Source organism: Empidonax traillii, unplaced genomic scaffold, assembly GCF_003031625.1.
Source record: "Empidonax traillii isolate 1590-97213 ecotype Southwest subspecies unplaced genomic scaffold, ASM303162v1 scaffold29:size1973556, whole genome shotgun sequence".
In the NCBI taxonomy this organism is placed as follows: Eukaryota; Metazoa; Chordata; class Aves; order Passeriformes; family Tyrannidae; genus Empidonax; species Empidonax traillii.
Window position 1 is genome coordinate 24,548 of NW_020955222.1, and position 19,666 is coordinate 44,213.

Consider the following 19,666-nt stretch of genomic DNA (forward strand, 5'->3'; position numbering starts at 1 on the left):
ATGAAAAGCTGGAGAAGTTGGAATTTGAATGGCAGAGAGATTTCTGCATTCTTACATCCTTAGCCGTGAGTAGCATATGTCTTAAAGATTTCTGGTGTTTACTTTGTGTCAACTAATTTTCTCTGTGCAGGTAACAATAAATGGTAACTTGGAGAAAAGGATTATTGATGTAATCAATGACCATAAAACCCAAAATGATGACAAAGGAATGATTTCCAAAAGACTTACCGCAAAGAAACTACAGGTAGAGTTCAAAGTTCTGTTTTCCAACCGTTGCTTATTTAGAATAAAGGTTTAGTTTTTGTCATTTTTGTCATGTATCATACTGCACTTTTGTGTGCAGTGCAAACCATTACAGCACGCTTTTCGGGATTTACATTATCGATTAGTCAGTGGAATCAACAAGTACGCTTATTAGGAAAAGCACATCTTTATGGATGGATCTTTATGGAACTAAAATCAAGAGTCTTCAGAAAAGACAGAGGAACAGTACTTAATCTGAATGTTTTATGTTTCCTATAGTCATTCAATTTAGCTGGAAAATTGTAGATGTATGTTTTTTTAACCGAAAAATTACATTCTCTACAGAGGCTGGAATGTAGATTTATTTATACCTATGCATGCTTATTTACAAAGAAAATATTATAAATACTGTGTGCAAAACACAATTTTCTGCTTAGCTTTATAATACAGAGTGCATGTTGTTTACCCCTATTTAAAGCCAGTTTCCTGATATGTGGGAAACAGAAGTTTATAAACCTATATTACATTGCTAGATGAAATCCTGGTGTTTTCTGACTTTTTCTATTTATAGGATGTATACATGGCATTACAAAGATTCTCTTTTAAGACTGAACACATTGAAGAAGCGATGAAAAATACACTTTTGTATGGTGGTGATCTTCACTCTGCCCTTGATTGGCTTTGTTTGAATCTTCCTGATGGTGAGTGTGGGTGACAGAGAATAGTTTGTAACAGAAGAGAAATAGGACGTGCTCTGCCATAGGAGTGCTTCACAGTAGTAATTAAATATATTGTTTCACTATATTAGTAGTCACCACAGTGTTCCTCTCATAGATTTCCAGCTTTCTGGTTCTGGGATATTTTAGTGTTTAAAGTCATATGGGCTTGTTCCTGCTCTTGGAGTTCTGTGAAAGTCCAACAAGCAAATACTAGCTTATATAAATGCTAAAACCTAATTTTTATTTCGGGTGTTCTGGTTTTGTTTTGTGTTCTTCTAGTTGGTTCCCAACACATTTAAAAGACTTTCTGTAATTATTGGCATTTTCTGTGACATGGGTTTTTTATTTTGAAGATGCTTTGCCTGAAGGTTTTAGCCAGCAGTTTGAGGAGCAGCAGCAGAAACCAAGAGCAAAATTTCGTTCTCCTGTGTCACAGCGTGAACCTCTGCCTCACTTAGTAGATAACAAAAAGGAGGCAAATGGCCCCGAAACTAAGGTAAACTGAAAATTTAATCTGCATTTACTGGGGGTAGAGAGAACAAAATTTTCTAAAATATGGGAGTTGAATTGGCTTCCACCATGGATCAAGTTTATGAAAATATTGCGTGATTAATAATTGTCGCCCGCAGTATTTTAACTTCAGTGGAATGGTCATTTGAAGGTATTATATTTTTCATGTGGGGTCTAGAAGGCTCTTCATAGTTCACTTTTGTGGTAAAGCACAGGGAATCTCCTGAGGTTTAAACAAGATCTAGTGTAAGGTGCTGCACCTGGGTCAGGACAAGCCTGGGTATCAACATGAGCTGGGGGATGAACAGATCAAGAGCAGCCCTAGTGAGAAGGACTTTGGGGTGCTGGTAGATGAGAGGCTGGACATGACCTAGGAGTGTGTGCTCACAGCCCAGAAAGCCAGTTGTATCCTGGGCTGCATCAAACACAGTGTGGCCAGGAGGCTGAGGGAGGTGATTCGGCCCCTACATTTTGTCCTCATGAGACCCCACCTGGAATGCTGCGTCAGCTCTGGTGACCCCAGCACAGGAAGGACGTTGACCTGTTGGAGTGAGTCCAGTGGAGGGACGCGAAGACGATCGGAGGACGGATGGAGTGCCTCTCCTGTGAGGAAAGGCTGAGAATTGGAACTGTTCATCCTGGAGAGGAGGTGGCTTTGGGGAGATGTAATTGCAACCTTCCCTTACCTGAAGGGAGCCTACAAGAATGCTGGAGAGGGACTTTTTACAGGGGCAAGGAAGGATGGCTTTAAATTGAAAGAGAGTAGGTTTAGATTAGATGTTAGGAAGAAATTCTTTACTGTGAATGTGGTGAGGCACCGGACCAGATTGCCCAGAGAAGTTGTGGATGCCCTCTCTGGCAACATTCAAGACTGGGTTGGATGGGGCATTGAGCAGCCTCTTTTACTGGAAGGTGTCCCTTGGCCCTTGGCAGTGGGGTTGAAACTAGATGATCATAAGGTCACTTCCAACCCAAGCCATTCTATGATTCTGTAGCTTTATTGTGTCCTTAAATGAGTTTATTCTCTTTATTTACAGGTGGCACTCTTTACGTACTTTATGGGTTTAAGTTTTCCTGTGTACTTGCACTGTTTTGATTTCTCTGGTTATTGAATCTTAAAACCAGAAATCAAAAAGATTTCATGCAAGGAATTTCATTTTTTACAGCAATTACAATCATTCTAGTGTTAAGATCTGTTTAGGTTTATAGTGAGATATTCACCTTGGTTGGAGAAGTTTGCTCCGTGTTTTTTTGTTGTGTATCTTAGTTTGTTTATAAAATCTTAATCATTAGTTCCTGGCAGAAAAGAGCACTGATGTTTTCACTTTTATGATTTCTTTTAACTTGCATTGCTCTTCTTAGGAGATGAATGTGAGGAAAGAGAAAGAAGTGAGTATGAAGGAATGGATTTTGCGATATGCCGAGCAACAGAGTGATGACGAGAAGAATGAGTCTGTGAAAGAGACAGCTGAGGAACAGTTTGACCCAGTAAGATAGAATAATGTTTCACAGAGTCTTTCAAAAATGTCTGGTACATCTGCTTGTGGGGGATATATTTGTTATAAGTTGGGGATTAAATACTTTTTTACGTGATCTGTTTTTACAGTTGCAGGCTACTGTGTTGAAAGTTCTCCTTTTCTAACTTGTTTTTCCTTTCCTCTGCTTTTTGTACTGGGTTCAAAATGTTGAATGTATTTATCTGAGAAGGCAAAATTCTTAAAATATATCTTAGTTTGATTAGGAAAGTGATTATCAAATTTTGAGAGGTTTTGTCAGTTATATAAGAACTAATTGTTTCTTTGTTATATGAGCTTGGTATAAATGACAAAAAACTCCTCCATTTTTTTATTATAAAGTTTGTTAAAATATTCAACTAGTAATTAATAATTCTCTTGAAATAGAATGAGAGGTATATACATCTGTCTGCCAAGCTTTCAGAAGCAAAAGAACAAGGAAGCATCTCCAAGCAAGACAAAGACAAGCAAGGCCAGAAGGCGGCACAGGAGAAAATAAGAAGAATTCAGCAAGGTAGAGCTGTGCAAATTACCTGTGTTTTATTTTCTGGCCTGTGTATTTGTTAGGCAAATAATTCTTGGAGTCAGACTGAAAATTATTTAATCCTCTTTTATGCCACTGCATGAAATGCAGGCTTTTCTGAATCTGGACTTTCCATGTGGATCAAATTCTAAAATGTAACGTTTTACTACTTCTGATTTTGGGTACTCAGTATGAACTAATATAATTGAGCATTTTAAGCAGTTTTAAGTTGTATCTTCTTTCTGGCAGAAATGGGAGTACTTGAAGAACATCCAGTATTTAATCCAGCTCTAAAGATTTCAAACAAACAGCAGAGTGAAAAGAAAAAAACTCCCTCACCTCAACCTCAAGAAACCACTTTCAGTTTGAGCTTACTTGAAAAACCCGATGGTGCTGCAAAGGAGGACAAAGGTGCGTTGAAAGTGGTTCAGTACAAACTCGAAGTGTGCCCACAAATTTTCAGAATTAGTTCTTGTTTTTCTAGGTTGGGTTGCTTTGCAGTGCTGAGTCAGCAAGCTCTGATCATGGGAAAGGAAGGTGGGCTACCACAGAAGGGCACAGAGTTTAGTTCGGAAAGGACATCTGAGATAGAGTGCAAAATTTGGTCAATCACCACCTGGTCAACTAAACCATGGCACTATGTGCCATGTCCAGTCTTTTCTTAAACGCTTCCAGCAGTGGTGACTCCACCACCTCTCTGGGCAGCCGTTCCATCCTTGACAATCCTTTCTGTGAAGAAATTCCTCCTAATGAGGAATGACCTACCCCCACCTGGCTACAGTCTGCTTTCAGATAGTTGTAGAGAGTGATAAGGTCTCCCCTGAGCCTCCTTTTCTCCAGGCTAAATACCCTCTGCTTCCTCAGCAGCTCCTCACAGGACTTGTGCTCCAGAGCCTTCACAAGCTCCATTGCCTTTCTCTGGACATGCTCCAGCACCAAAATGTCTTTCTTGTAATAAGGGACCTAAAACTGAACGCAGAATTCAAGGTGCAGCCTCACCAGTGCCCAGTACAGAAGGACAGTCACTGCCCTGGTCCTGCTGGCCACACTATTGCTGATCCAAGCCAGGATACCATTGGCCACCTGAGCGTACTGCTGGCTCAAGTTCAGCCACTGCTGACCTGCATCCCTGGTCCTTTTCCACCAGGCAGCTTTCCAGCCACTCTTCCCCAGCCTGTAGCACTGCCTGGGGTTGCCGTGGCACAAGGGCAGGACTTGGCATTTGGCCTTGTTTAATCTCATACCACTGGTGTCAGTCTGTCTATCCAGCCTGTCCAGATCCCTCTGCAGAGCCTTCCTATGCTCCAGCAGATCAACACTCCTGCCCAGCTTGGTGTCATCTGCAAACAATCAGTCTATCTCACTGACCAAGCTGACTTTGAAGGATCTGTATTTTAGCAGATTACATTGAAAGCTATTTTTGCCATCCTGTCCTGTCTAAAATTTAGATTCTTTTTTTTTTTTCAATTGTAGTGCTAATTTACTGTTTCTAGTGTCACTGTCTCATATTCTTGAACTGTTTTCATGGTAAATCTTCAAACTGTTAGATTATTTTCTAATAACCAAACTTTAATGAAAGTTTTAAACTTACTGGGTGACCGAATTTCTGCAAAATATTTCAGAAGATATTGCTGTCTAGCAAAATATATTTGAATAAAAGGTAGAAATGTTGTTGACTTCAAAGTATCGTAAAATAAACTTTAGGAGACCTAAAATGTGTTGTTCTGCTCTTGTAGTGAAGAAGAAAGAACCGCTAGATGTAAGAAACTTTGATTATAGTGCTCGAAGTTGGACTGGTAAATCTCCGAAACAATTTTTGATTGACTGGTGCAGGAAAAATTTTCCCAAGAGCCAAAATCCTTCTTTTGAAAAAATTCCAGTTGGAAAATATTGGAAATGTAGGTATGTATTTTCTGTAACCTTTATAATTTCTTCTTGGTTTATTTAAAAATAGAAAATCTTGCTAATTCTGTCGTGTTGATCCAGATTTATATTAGTATAGTGTGTTTAAGCCAAATTCTTTTTTAGTCCATCAGGGAGGTATTTGACTCTGAATAACAAAAGTGATGGTTAGACTAGGTATAGTTAAAAAAAATAAGATTCTAGTGAATGATCCTGTAAAGCACAGATAAGATTTTTATTTGTGTACTCCTGCATGAAAGGTTAGTCTGAAGCAAAACTGTGAGATAAATTTAGACAACTGGCTTTGGGTATTCTCATTCAAAGTAGTATATTAAATCATAGATTCTAAGTTTATGAATACTAAAACACCTTTTGAGATTCTTTAATAAAGTGGAAGTTAGAAATTTGTATTAAAACTACCATAAATTTGTAGTTAAAACAGAGCAGTACCTTTTAATTTTTTAAATTTCTTTCAGAAAACAAGTCTGTAATATAGTGTTAAGAAGTAGAATATTGTCATGTACAAATAAAGCAGACACAACATTACAAATGAGTAATGTTTCTTGAAGGAACGAAGTCAAAGAACTTGTTTTCTTGCTACGAAAAAGCTACGAATATATTGTCCCCCTAAGAATATGAGAGATTTGGTTGCTACTCTGACTAGCGTGTATTTGTTAAACAACTGTTTGCATCTCAGTGGTTCATTAAATGTCATCTCAATCTAGCCTAGACAGATATAAGCACATAAAAAAATATTTAGTCCTTCTTCCAAGCACCCAACCTTATTGGTATGTGTATAAATACTTGTACTTTGAAGAAAATGAAGACATTTGTTAAGAGAAAAAAAGAAGTCAAATCATTGCTGGAATCTTTACTGAAAATTTTCTGCTATACACAATCAAATTTTACCTGCTATTTCTAATGATAAAGTATTATTGAGCAATATTAAGTTCATTTTGCTTAGTTTCTGTATTTGAATTTCACTCTTATTGAGATAATTGCCTTTATGAATTTCTCTTCAAGGGTCAGGATTGTCAAATCATCAGATGATGTAATGACAATGTGTCCTACAATCGTAACAGAAGATAGTATGCAAGCACAACATCTAGCTGCTACTTTGGCACTCTACCATTTAACCAAAGGACAAGTAAGATTCTGACCAATATTACTGTTCTTGGCCTGCAATCTGCCTCTGCAGTTCTTTGTTATAAAACTTGTAGTTAAATTCTAGAAATAGTTTAATGATATATTTCCGATTAAATTCTTTGCTTGTATTATATGTTCATTTGCTCTTACTTGTAGTCATGCATATGCTTCGCAGCATACAGAAAGGATATTTTTTGGAAAGTAAAACTATTCTTTCAGTCTTGTAAAGAATGCAAGCCAGTTGAAAATCAAAAATGCGTTGTTGATGTTTATATTACTGTTTTCATGGGTTTTGTATTTAGAAGTAGCTCCCTACTTGTTTTTTGTCATTATCTTTTAACACTCAAGTTTGTTTACACATAAAATATTAGTGATACTACTAAGTAGTACATAATGTAATTTTTTTCTGCTTTTTGCACCTGAAGTCAGTTCATCAGTTACTGCCCCCTACCTACCGAGATGTCTGGCTAGAGTGGAGGGATATTGAAAAGAAAAAGGAAGAAGAAAACAAGATAGAAACCAACAAGCCTCGTGATACCTTTATTGCTAAATTATTAAACAAACTCAAAAAACAACAGCAGCTACAATCTGAAGAGCAGCCCAAAGTATCTGAGGGTCCTGAAGATTCCTGGGAAAACTTGGTTTCTGATGAGGACTTCAGCAGTCTCTCCCTTGAGACGTCAGACGCAGATGATTTGGAACCTTCAAGGATTTTGTTCAAGAAGTTGCGAAATTCCTCTAAATATGAGAAGCTTCTGAAAGAGAGACAAGAGTTACCCGTGTTTAAGCACAGATACTCAATTGTAGAAACTCTTAAAAAACATCGAGTAGTTGTTGTGGCTGGTGAAACAGGCAGTGGGAAGAGTACCCAGGTGCCCCATTTCTTGTTGGAAGATTTGTTGCTGGATGAAGGATCAAAAAAATGCAATATTGTTTGCACAGAACCCCGAAGAATCTCAGCAGTTAGTCTGGCAACCAGGGTCTGTGAAGAGCTAGGCTGTGAATCAGGGCCAGGAGGAAAAGTAAGATGTGTCTAAATGCCTTTTTCTTGATCAAATACAGGGGGCTGGATTGTTGGTACAAAGCGAAAACGTTATTTCTTACACAACTAAAGAATTAGATGTTGTTTTCTCTCAAAGAGGGCTCCTTGCTATGTTGGTTGTTTCTTTTCAAGTTGTCACTTGCAAACCTCTGTGTATCCATAAATGATTTCTAAAATCTTTAGAGGCCAATGTAGAGCAATGGTGTTTCATGATGGGAGTAGTCAAACACTTGAGTAGATTGCCCAAAAACTGTTGCAGCACTATCACTAGGGATGAAGAAAACTCCCTGGGATGGAGAAAAACAGTCCTAGCAATCCAGTCTGGCCTTGAGTGAGGCTCTGCTTTGAGAGAGGCTTACTTCCAACAGAAGTTATTTTATTATTTGAAGAAAGCCAAAGTCTTATATTTTTTATCGTAGTCTGTTTGTGCAAATATATTTTTGAGGCCTGCAAAGAATCCTGAAAAGAGCCCTGAGTTTACCAACTCTTTGATACCCTGAATAAACTTAGTCTGTGTCTTAGTTGTATCAACTTGTGCAGTGTCTGAATCTGACAACTATTAAGTTTCTTTTAATTTTGAATATTGCTAACTTGTATGTTAAGATATTCCTATATGTTTAATATTTTATTTAAGAACTCCCTGTGTGGATATCAAATTCGTATGGAATCAAGAACAGGAGAAGCCACCAGACTTCTGTACTGTACAACAGGTGTCCTGCTTCGGAAACTTCAAGAAGATGGTCTCCTTTCAAGTATATCTCATGTTATTGTAGATGAGGTGATCAATTCTTTACTATTCCGCAGAAACTATAGTTATTCTGGGCCCTGCGTGTACTAAATCCTTGCTATAGAGGCATTTTTTTAATTCTAGGTACATGAAAGAAGCGTCCAGTCTGATTTCTTGCTAGTTACTCTGAAAGAGATCTTGCGTAAGCGTTCAGACCTGCATCTGATTTTAATGAGTGCTACTGTAGACAGTGAGAAGTTTTCCAGCTATTTCTCACATTGTCCCATTTTAAGGATTTCGGGAAGGAGTTATCCAGTTGAGGTAGGTAGATATTTCTCTTCAGTATGCAAGACAGTTTGTATGCATGTATACAGTGCTTGCCTGGTTAGTAGGCAATTTATCTATATCACTTTTTATTACCAAGAATTCAGTTCTTAAAATACATTTTTCAAGGACTTGTAACCCTTTTTCTTTTATGGAAGTGTAAGATAACTTCAGGGCTTTGAATTATAGGGTTATACTGTTTTTTTTCTGATGGATATATTGATTAAAATTTGTCCATCACTGGCATTTTGATTTTTATCTATTCAACCTAAGCAGAAATGAAAGCATTAAAGAATTCACCCTGCTCGCTATGCAACTTTGTCATTACACTCTGTATTTTTCTTATGCATGCGATACAGGCCGTGGTAAAGTTCATGTTATCGATAGCGTCCATTACATCCATTAACAAACTTGTAGCAGCTCTAAGCTAAGGTTTACAAAAATCTTAAGAAAGATTAAGTTGAAATTTGCAAGATCTGTTACAGCACTAAGGCATGCCCTGTTCAGCTCTGTTATGTAAATGTTAAAAAGTGAAAAAAGTGCTAATTAATTTCTGCTGTGCCTTGTTTCTTCTGCAAATTTTCACCAAAGATTTTCCATGTTGAAGATATAATTGAAGCAACTGGCTATGTTCTGGAGAAAGACTCAGAATATTGTCAGAAGTTCTTGGAGGAGGAGGAGGAAGTAACAATAAATATTACTGTCAAAGGAGGAAGCACTATGAAGTATCAGGTAAAATAGGCACTTATAGCTCTGACTTGGAAATTTTGACTATTTTTTTATTATTTTATCATTTTGGTTCCTCAAATATGATTGGATTGTATAATATCAAATATTTTTCAGTTGGTAAAAGACATGGCACTCTAGCAGTGGAAACCAAGTATTTATGAATGCTGCACCCTTTTGATTGTCTCTCCATCTCCTCTATAGCTGGCTTGATTTTACTGTATTTGACATTGAGTTCTGCTGTGCAGATTCCCACCTCTGGATCTATAAGCAGCAGCAGGGAAGGCATTTCGCTTTTTTTCCCCAAAAGAATTCTCCTATGAAGTGAACCTAACAGGTTTGCCTAACAGGAGAGTCCTTCTTAGCTGAAAACGTCCCAAGGTGCTCCAACCTGGCATGCCAAGTGAGATGATTTACATGAGGATGTTGTACAGAGCTTTTTTTGGTTTAACTATGATTAATCCTTACTCTGCAGTGACAACTATATATGCTTTTGGATCAGAATTCTTGAAGGGGAGACTATATCAATGCTACCTGATTTTGGCAGCTTAGGCTGTTTGTCTAAACTGTGTATTTTACCTGTCTGCTCTGACTTGCTTTATCAAAATTTCTGCAGGACTGTTTAGCTTGGTTTGAACAAACAGTGAGTAATGCGTATGTTGAAAAATGCACTCTCCTGTGCTCTGCTGACTGATTGGTTTTTTTTCCTCTAGAATGGTAATAACCCCCTACATCACAACAGCATCCTTTAGTTGTAACCCCAAGCACTCTCAGGAGTGCTGCTCCACATTTTTGGTTTGTTTCTATTGAGCCTTCAGTGCAGAAGGATATGCAGTGTCAAGCTTTTTTAAGTGTTTTAACAATGAAGTAATTTAAAATTGTAATGGGTTGACTCTGGCTGGATGTCACACACTCACCAAAGCTGCTTTATCACTCCGCTCTGCAAGTCAGCAGAGGAGAGAAAATATAACATAAGGTTCATGAGCTGAGATGAGGACCAGAAGAGATCAGTCGCCTATGTCTTCATGGGCAAAACAGACTTGGAGTGGAGATCTTATTTAAATTTATTATTAACAGAATCAGAGCAAGCTAATGAGAAGTAAAATAAATCTTAAAAACACCTTCTGCTCATCCCAGCCTCCTTCCCAAGTTCTGTCTCATCCCCTCCCCCCAGCAGCACAGGGAGACATGAAATAGGAGTTATGATCAGTTCATCACAGGTTGTTTTTGTGACTGCTCAGGGAGAGAAGTCCCTCTCCTGCTCCACCATGGGGTCCTTCCCATGGGAGACAGTCCTTCATGAACTTCTCCAACGTGAGTCCATCCCTTGGGCAACAGTTCTTCACAAACTGCTGCAACATGGGTCACTTTTCCATGGGTGCAGTCCTTCAGGCACAGGCTGCTCCAGCATGAGTCCCCCACAGACCACCGGTCCTGCTGGGAAATCCTTCTCCAGCATGGGCTTCTCTCTCCATGGGTCAGCAGGTCCCTGCCAGGAGCTGCTCCAACATGGGCTTTACATGGGATCACAGCTTCTTTCAGGCATCCACCTGCTCTGGCATGGGTCTCCTCCATGGGTTGCAGGTAGATCTCTGTACCCCTGTTGACCTCCATGGGCTGCAGGGGCACAGCTGCCTCACTATGGTCTGTACCACATGCAGGGGAACCTCAGCTCTTGCCTGGAGCACCTCCTGCTCCTCCTTCTCCACTGACCGTGGTGTCTGTTCACATGTTCTCACTCCACTTTTCTCTGGCCACAATTTCATCTGCACAATAACATTCTTTCCCCCTTCTTAATTATCACAGAGGCATTACTGTCATTCCTGATAGGCTTGGCCTCAGCCAGAGGTGGGTCTGTCTTGGAGCCAGCTGGCATTGGATGTAGCCAATATGGGCATAGCTTCTGGCAGCTTCTCACAGAACCCACCCCTGTAACTCCCCTGCCACCAAAACCTGGCCACACAAACCCAATACAATAGTGGCACTTAACATAGAAACTTTATGCTACGTATGTAAGACGTCTATAAACAATTAAACAGTAAATTTAAATGTATGTCTCATCTTGTAACTCTCTCCTGCTCCAAAACACTGCAGAAGTTGCCATCTAATTCACTGCAACCATTAGAGAAGAGTCAGGTGAGGGAAAGGAGAGAGGGGAAACTAGTTTCTTATACCTCAAAGAAAGAGTTTTGAAAGAAGAGTGGACATCCTGTTATCTCAGTTTGAATTGATACCAGACAAATGCCAGATATAGACCTGAAAACTGTTTACTTTTTGGACAGAGTTTAATTTTTACTTTGTTTTTTTTTGATCTGGAATGTCACATAACAGTTGAAGATATCTGTGCACATTATGTAGGTGGCTGTGATTTAATCTGACATGCATTGGTTTTCGTAGATAGTTAGTTGAAAGTCTCTTACGTCAGTGTCTGTTTTAAGTGAATGGCAGATTGGTCTTCTGCTCTGTTACGTTCTTCTAAAACACTAAGAGTGTGATCTTCTTTCTCTGCTCTTGTCTTTTAGGAATATGTCCCAGTCCAGTCTGGATCTGGTATTGATTTGGCTCCTTACTATGCGAAGTATAGCAGTCACACACAGCAGGCTATCTTATACATGAACCCTTACAAGATCAACCTTGAACTTATTTTGGAGTTGCTCGCATACTTAGGTACAGTCTACTTCTTAAGAAGTTTATGTAGTTGGGATTGTCCCATGGACTTATTTTCCAGTACTTTCTACTGATAATGAAGTACATGAACTCATTCTTACATGTAACATCCTAAAAAGCATTGGCTGCAGAGCCTAGCATTAGTTCCTGTTGTCATGTGAAACTGTTTGCAAATGCATGTTTGTTTTAATTGTATGCCCGTACTGTAACTTTCCAGACAGAAGTCCCCAGTTCAAGAACATTGAGGGTGCTGTGCTGATCTTTTTACCAGGCCTTGCCCATATCCAACAGCTGTATGATCTCATTTCAACTGACAGAAGATTTAACTTGCGTGACAGGTAATACAGATATTTTCTATTAAGTTAGTAGTTTAACTTACAACACAACAAATATACTCGATGTTTGCTATTCTTGAAAAAGGAAACTGGAATTTATACCTTTGAGCTGTTTGTGCTACAAATGTCCTTTTATTATCTAAAAGTTATAGAAGGAAAAACGACAGATGCTTAGGAATGGTACAGTCATTTTTTGTTATATTTTTCAACAAACCTAATCACAAAGCACTTGACTACTTCTTTTCCACTTAGGATGTGGAAGCTGCCATACCTGGGATATAGATTTCTGTGGCTTACTGGGAAGTGACTGCTTCCTGCGAAGAGCTCCAGAGACAGTAATCTATCAAGAGAAAGGGCCTAGGACTGTAATGACAGATAGTTTTGAAATTTATATTGTGGGTAACTAAAAGTTAGACAACTGCATGAAAAGGACATTGGCAGTTAAATGCCAAAGATTCATAGATGGACTGACATGTTCAGGTCTGGAAGAGAAGGAAAGTAAAAATCTCTGTGGCTGTCTTATCCCTGAAAGCCTTTATTACTCATACTGAAAGTTGCGTGTGTTTATAGATCTGTGCAAAGCATCAGTTGTGGTCCTTGTCTTGGAAGCACAATGTAAAGAGCTTGAGTTCATGGACACCTAGTCACCTTTTTTGCTGGGCTGTTGATGTAAATTAACCTAGAGTTTTGCAGTAGTAGTATTTTTCCTGCATTTTTACTGAATAGAACAGCCCTGTGAACTAATGATATTTTTTCTTTGTATCGTAATAATATAGTGAGGCAGACTTTCATACCTAATGATACGAAGTTTTACTCTTTTGTCTGTTCTAGTTGCTTTCTCCAAACTATTGTCATTGTGCTGGTCTTATTTTTTTACTGTATCTTATTTGATAAGTATATATTGATTATAGTAATTTCTTGTTCTAGGCACAGATTGATAGCTTTGCATTCTGTTCTTTCAACTCAAGATCAAGCAGCTGCATTTACAATACCTCCTCTTGGTATTAGAAAGGTATGATGTATTTAGAAAGTTCATCACTGAAAGGAGAAGCTTTCTGTGGTTGCAATTCTGAATTGTTATAAAATCTAATCATACAGAATTATGCAACAACCACTTGTTCCCAGAATTTTCTCACTTCAAAGAAACAATTCTAATTTGATGGTCTATAATAGGTAGAAGCTAATATGCTATAAAAACCTTGACAGTAATCAAATTTTTAAACCTAATATTTTTCTATGAACATCTTTAATTGTTGCTTTCCTGTATTTTAACTGTTGTTAATCAGTAACTATTGCTCTTATCTAGGAAAAATAGTATTTTATTTACTGCCGATCTATTTAATTAAATGTTGATCAATTTTAGAAGATACCAGCCAGTGATTTTAATGGATTATAAAACAAAAAGTGAACATGAAATTCTTACTTAACTTTTAATTCCTCAGTAACTGTGGAAAACCAGACCGTTTTCTGAGTTACATTGCTTTTAATTATTTCTCAGATTATTTAGGGAAACACTTGTGGGTAAAAGATTTTAACCGAAGTCACTCTGAAATAGTAATTTAAATTATAACATAAATAGGAGAATTATGGAATGTCTAACAGTTTATGTTACTTTTTTCAGATTGTTTTGGCAACCAATATAGCAGAGACAGGTATTACAATACCAGATGTTGTCTTTGTAATTGATACTGGGAGAACAAAGGAAAATAGGTGAGAGTTTGATTTTCATCAATCATACTATTGATTACGGTAAATATTTGGAGGTTAGTACTGCAAGAATTTTGTAATATCCTTATTAAATCACAGTTCTGCATGCAGAAGTGTGCTGAGCTCATTGAACAGCTTGCAATTTAGGTACAAGTTTGGATTTTCAAATAGTTTGAACAACAAGGGAAGTTGTTCATAGGTGTGGAGACTCGTGATTAAGTACTGGTTTAAAAATTAAGGAGATCCTTTTTATACTGTCTCCGTTCCTACACAACACGTTGGAACAATTCTGTATTGCCAGGGAGATGAAATAATAGAAAAGCTCTTCCACTTCCCAATTTTTACACTTTCATTTGTAAGTTATATTCAAGGTTCTTTGATTTTGAATTTTTCAGGTATCATGAAAGCAGTCAGATGAGTTCCCTGCAAGAGACCTTTGTTAGTAAAGCAAGTGCTCTGCAGCGACAAGGAAGAGCTGGACGTGTTAGGGATGGGTTCTGCTTCCGAATGTACACAAGAGACAGGTATTGTAAACTTATCAAGATTTTGTAAATCACATAGATATCTTTGTCTTTTTTCTGTGCAAAATCAAAAATTCGTGTTGAAATTCACTTTAATTACTGCAAACTGGAAAGATTAAACTGGAAAAAAACCCCATCCAAACCCAGAATTGGAATATCATATGTATAAAGTGTATAAAGACAGTAGTCTTTGTTTCACATTTTTAAAAGAGGTTTATTTTATTCTTAATACCTCTGTGTTTTGAAAAAAATATTCATAATTAAAGGAAAAGTGCAGCACCAAGGAATTGTAAAACATCAGTTTTTGACAACACCTACTACCTCACATCCAGTAGGTGCAAACCTTACCTCCTGAACTTCAAATTTTTTATCAGACAAATCTGTAGATTTCTGAAGTGCTTCTGTCTCTATGGATAAGATACGGGAGCAGAATTAGTTTCTGTCACTGCAGTGAATAACAATTGTCCTGCTTCTGTGAAAGTCTGAAGCAACTTTTGGCTGAGAAACAGTTAAGGTTAAAGTATTGTTAAAGATACAACCAGTGAAGTGGTTATTTTAGCTGCATAGAGGCTTTCCAGTTTGAGAGCTATGCATTTTACAGACTTGGTTTGAAAATTGGAGTCTTACTGCCTTTCCCTCTCTGTCTAAAATTCTTGCTTTCAAAGCTACGACACATGCCTTTATTCAAAGGATGAATAGCTTACCCATGCTACTCCCTCTGCCATGCCCCTCAAAAGAATATCTTCAAAGAATGACCATGTGAAATTTAAATTTTAAATTGAATGTATGTGATTCTGTGTTTTTGTGTTATTGCAGGTTTGAAAGTTTCATGGAATATTCTGTTCCAGAAATACTGCGTGTGCCTTTGGAGGAATTATGCCTTCATATTATGGTATGAATTTTGGTTTTAGAATTGCTAACCTTGTGTGGTGGGTTGATCTTGGCTGGACACCAATTGCCCACCAAAGTCTCTCTATTGTTACCCTTCTCAACTGAGAAAATACAATGAAAGGCTCATAGACAGAGTTAAGGACAGGGAGAGATCACTCACCAGTTACTGTTACGGGTAAAACAGACTTGATTTGGGGAAATTAATTGAATTTATAACCAATCAAGACAGAGTAGGATAATGAGAATTAAAACCCAAAGGTTAGAAATGTTTTCCACCCACCCCTTCCTCCTTCCCAGGCTTAACTTTATTTCCAGTTCCCTACCTCCTACCCTCCAACAGAGCAGCGGGACAAGGAAGAGGGATTACGGTCAGTTCATCACACATTACCTTCTAATGTGGCTTCCTCCTAGGAGGGAGGATGCCTTCCCCTGCTCCTGCTTGGGGTCCCTCCCACATCAGAGAGTCCTCCATGAACTTCTGCAGTGTGAATCCTTCCCACAGGTTACAGTTTTTCAATCACAGCTCCAGTGTGGGTCCCCCACAGGGTCATAAGTCCAGCCAGCAAACCTGCTCCAGGGTGGGCTCCTCTCTCCATGGAACCACAGGTCCTGCCAGGAGGCTGCTCCAGTGTGGGCTTCCCACACTGGTGTCACAACCGCCTTCAGGCATCCATCTGCTCAGACATGGGCCCCACCATGGACCTCCACAGGACAGTCTTCCTCATCATGGTCTTCCCCATGGGCTGCATGCTGCAGAATGCTGAAGCATCTCCTCCCTTTCCTACTTCACTGACCTTGGTGTCTGCAGGGTTGTTGCTCTCACACATGCTCACCCATCTCTTCTCTGGCTGCAGTTTGCTTCTGTGCAGTAACTTATCCCAGAGGTGTTATCCCCATTTGGAAGAGGGTCTGTCCTGGAACCATCTAGCATTGGCTTCACTGGACATGAAGGGAGCTTCTAGCAGCTTCCCGGAGTCATTATGTAGCTCCCTCCTACCAAAACCTGTCCACAGAAGCCCAATACACCTTGCTAGATAAAAATACTATGCATGCCTTTGTACCTTCATACTACTGTCTGTTTTGGAATCACTGACCTTATTATCTAAAAAGGTCTGCTAGAACAGACCTAATCCAGTGTAATTGCTCAGTGGGGCTTCTCCCACAAGGTCAGCATTTGAGTGCTGGAAAATCCAGAACATGGTGTTCAGTGAGAATAGTGTGCTATACGATTCCAGTTTGCTTCAGAGTGACAATTCAAACTTAGTTCAATAGCCTTCTACCTGATTTCTGCTTAAGGGAGCAATTCCATTACCTCTCTCCATGCCCTAAGTGAGTAAGATACGCATGGGAAAACTGGCAACCTGGCAAATTAGTGCTAGATTGAACTGTATCCCATCAGGTTTGAGTGTCCTGCTCATCAGTGGTCATTGGTAACACACTTCTCTGAACAGCGGTTGTGCTGTATGAAGCCCATCCAAAGTTTTGTAAACCTAGTGTGGGGCACGTCAGCCATCTGGGAAACAAGAGGCTTGTTTAGAGGAGAGGGAGTGTGAGCTTTTGATTGCAGGAACAGCTTTCCATTTTTTTTTTTTTAGCTACTAGAAAAGTGTGGGGTTTTTTAAATTTTTATATTGAAATACATACCCGTTTACTCCACAGAAATGCAATCTTGGCTCTCCTGAAGATTTTCTTTCCAGAGCATTAGACCCGCCACAGCAGCAAGTAATTGGTAATGCAATGAATCTTTTGAGGAAGATTGGGGCTTGTCAGTTAAACGAGCCCAAGCTGACTCCACTGGGCCAGCACCTTGCAGCCCTTCCTGTTAATGTTAAGATTGGCAAAATGCTTATATTTGGTGCTATATTTGGCTGCTTGGATCCTGTGGTGAGTAAAAATAAATGTTATCTAAATTTTAAAAAGTGTAGAAATTGTTAACTCTCTGTAATTAACCTGATTTTTTGCAATGTGGTATTTTGTAAAGATGATGCAAGAAGTTAAAATGTTTATTTTAGGGTAAGGGTAGCCAGGTATCATGGAGGGGACTGATCTGAGTTTTTTTCATTGTTGGACTCATTTATTCTAAAGGTCTTCTCCAACCTAAAATGATTCTATTATTTTAAACTCCAAGGTAATATTCACAAGGTATAGTCAGGCTTGGTCTCCAGTTCTGTCTATGCTGATCCCAGGGAGTCTAATACTTGTGGAAAAAGTCCTCTTGCTTATGGGTTAGGCAGCCTGGATTACCCAGCACTGTGGGCCAAGAACATGCTGACATAAGGTTACTGAAAATAATTGATGTGGTAATTTATTATATAAAGACTGTAGCATAGTTTACATTTTCACCTAATCCACTTAATTCATTGCAAATTAGGAGGAAACATAGGTATGTTACTGGAAAAGGGGAGGTTAAAATTCTTAATATTTCTTGTTAATGTGGTATAACCTAAAGCAATTTATTAATTTGACCTTCACTCTCTCGGGTACTGCTCTGTCATTTGGCAAAATATTTCATGTGAGTTTTGAGATTTAATATTTTTTATCCATACATGTAAGGGATTATGTAAGCAATGGCTTTAATATAGCAAGTATTGAATTCTGTATAGGAAATTTTTATGGTGCTAAGTTTTCCTTGAAACTTAATAGAAGATAAACTATCATTAAATGTTACATACTGTGCATAGAATGCAAGAGCTAGTGATCCTCAGGCTCGAGAAATAGGGCAAGGAAGATAACAGATGGGCACAGAAGGGTTGAGACCTGCTGGTCAAACTTAAGGGCAACAAAATGCACAGGCAGTGGAAGCAAGGACAGGTACACTCTGGGAAGAGTGTAGGGATGCAGTCTATTTGTGTAGGAGTGGGATGAGGAAGACGAAGGCAAAGCTGGAGCTGAACTTGGCAAGGGACACAAAGAAGAACAAGAAACGCTTACACAGGTATGTCAGCCAGAAAAGGAAGGTCAAAGAAAGCATTCCCTCCTGGTGAACAGGGCTGACCAGCTGGTAACAATGAATGAGGAAAAGGCTGGGGGACTCCATAGCGTCTTTGCCTCAGTTCTCAGTGACAGCCTCTCCTGCTGCTCTTCTTGAGACGGTGGAATGCAAGATGGGGACTGGGACAGCAAAGTCTCTCCCACTGTTAGAGAGGAGCAGGTTCATGACCACCTGAGGAACCTGAATCTATGTAAACATAAGGAATCCGGTGAGATGGATTCCAGAGTCCTGAGGGAATTGGCTGATGTACTTGCGAAGCCACTTATCATGATACTCAAAAAGTTAAAGCAGTCAAATGAAGTTCCTGGTGGTTGGAGAAAGTCACCAGGGACATTGTACCCACCTCTTTAAAAAAATGAGTGGAAAGTATGACCCTGAGAACTACTGACCTGTCAACCTCATGGAACAGATCCTCCTAGTCATATGCTAAGGGACATGGAGGACAGAGAGGTGATTCGAGACAACCAACATGGCTTCACCAAAGGCAAGTTCTGCCTGACCAATGTATTGGCCTTCTATGATGGAGTGACTACATCAGTTGGCAGAGGAAGTGCCACAGATGTCCTCGATTTCTGTAAAGCCTTTGACACAGTCCCTCACAAAATCATCCTCTGTAAATTGTAAAGACGTGGATTTGATTGGTGGTCTTTAGATGGATAATAAACTGGTCACGTGCAGAGGGTAGTAGTGGTCAACAGCTGAGTCCCAGTGCATATCAGTGACCCCTACGAATATCGATGGGTATTCATAGTCGGACCAGTATTATTTAATATTTTCATTAATGGTGCGGACAAAGGGATCAAGTGCACCTTCAGCAGATTTGCTGATGACCGCAAGCTGAGTGGTGTGGTTGACACACCTGAAGGATGGAATGCCATCCAGAAGAACCTGGACAAGCTGGAGAATAACATGTGAAGCTCATGAGGTTCAACAAGGCCAAGTTCAAGGTGCTGCACCTGGGTTGGGGCAACAGTTAGTATCAGTCCAGGCTGGGGGATGAAGGTGCTGAGAGCAGCACTACTGAGAAGGACTTGGGGGTGCTGGTGAATGAGAGGCTGGACACAACCCAGCAACGTGGGCTTGCAGCCTAGAAAGCTGGTTGTATCCTGGGCCAGCGGCCAGCAGGTTGAGGAAGGTGATTCTACCCTTCTACTTTGCCCTCTGCCCTCATGAGATC

At 39.3% G+C, this 19,666-nt stretch overlaps 1 protein-coding gene across 4 annotated transcripts in view; it reads left to right on the forward strand.

Annotated features, from left to right (window-relative positions):
• The window catches only part of DHX29 (DExH-box helicase 29), a 31,472-nt gene that overhangs the window by 3,376 nt on the left and 8,430 nt on the right, over positions 1–19,666 (forward strand). Inside the window, exons 3-21 of one of the 4 annotated variants that reach the window (XM_027910279.1) lie at positions 131–244; positions 815–944; positions 1,316–1,458; positions 2,835–2,960; positions 3,374–3,500; positions 3,759–3,920; positions 5,246–5,411; positions 6,435–6,558; positions 6,983–7,579; positions 8,234–8,377; positions 8,471–8,647; positions 9,242–9,382; positions 11,899–12,043; positions 12,261–12,381; positions 13,306–13,390; positions 14,000–14,088; positions 14,481–14,609; positions 15,423–15,498; positions 17,157–17,381. In XM_027910279.1, the coding sequence (XP_027766080.1) occupies positions 131–244; positions 815–944; positions 1,316–1,458; positions 2,835–2,960; positions 3,374–3,500; positions 3,759–3,920; positions 5,246–5,411; positions 6,435–6,558; positions 6,983–7,579; positions 8,234–8,377; positions 8,471–8,647; positions 9,242–9,382; positions 11,899–12,043; positions 12,261–12,381; positions 13,306–13,390; positions 14,000–14,088; positions 14,481–14,609; positions 15,423–15,498; positions 17,157–17,381 (3,021 nt within the window). The remainder of the gene's footprint in view (positions 1–130; positions 245–814; positions 945–1,315; positions 1,459–2,834; positions 2,961–3,373; positions 3,501–3,758; positions 3,921–5,245; positions 5,412–6,434; positions 6,559–6,982; positions 7,580–8,233; positions 8,378–8,470; positions 8,648–9,241; positions 9,383–11,898; positions 12,044–12,260; positions 12,382–13,305; positions 13,391–13,999; positions 14,089–14,480; positions 14,610–15,422; positions 15,499–17,156; positions 17,382–19,666) is intronic. The other 3 variants (XM_027910287.1, XM_027910292.1, XM_027910299.1) reach the window with 3 other exon arrangements.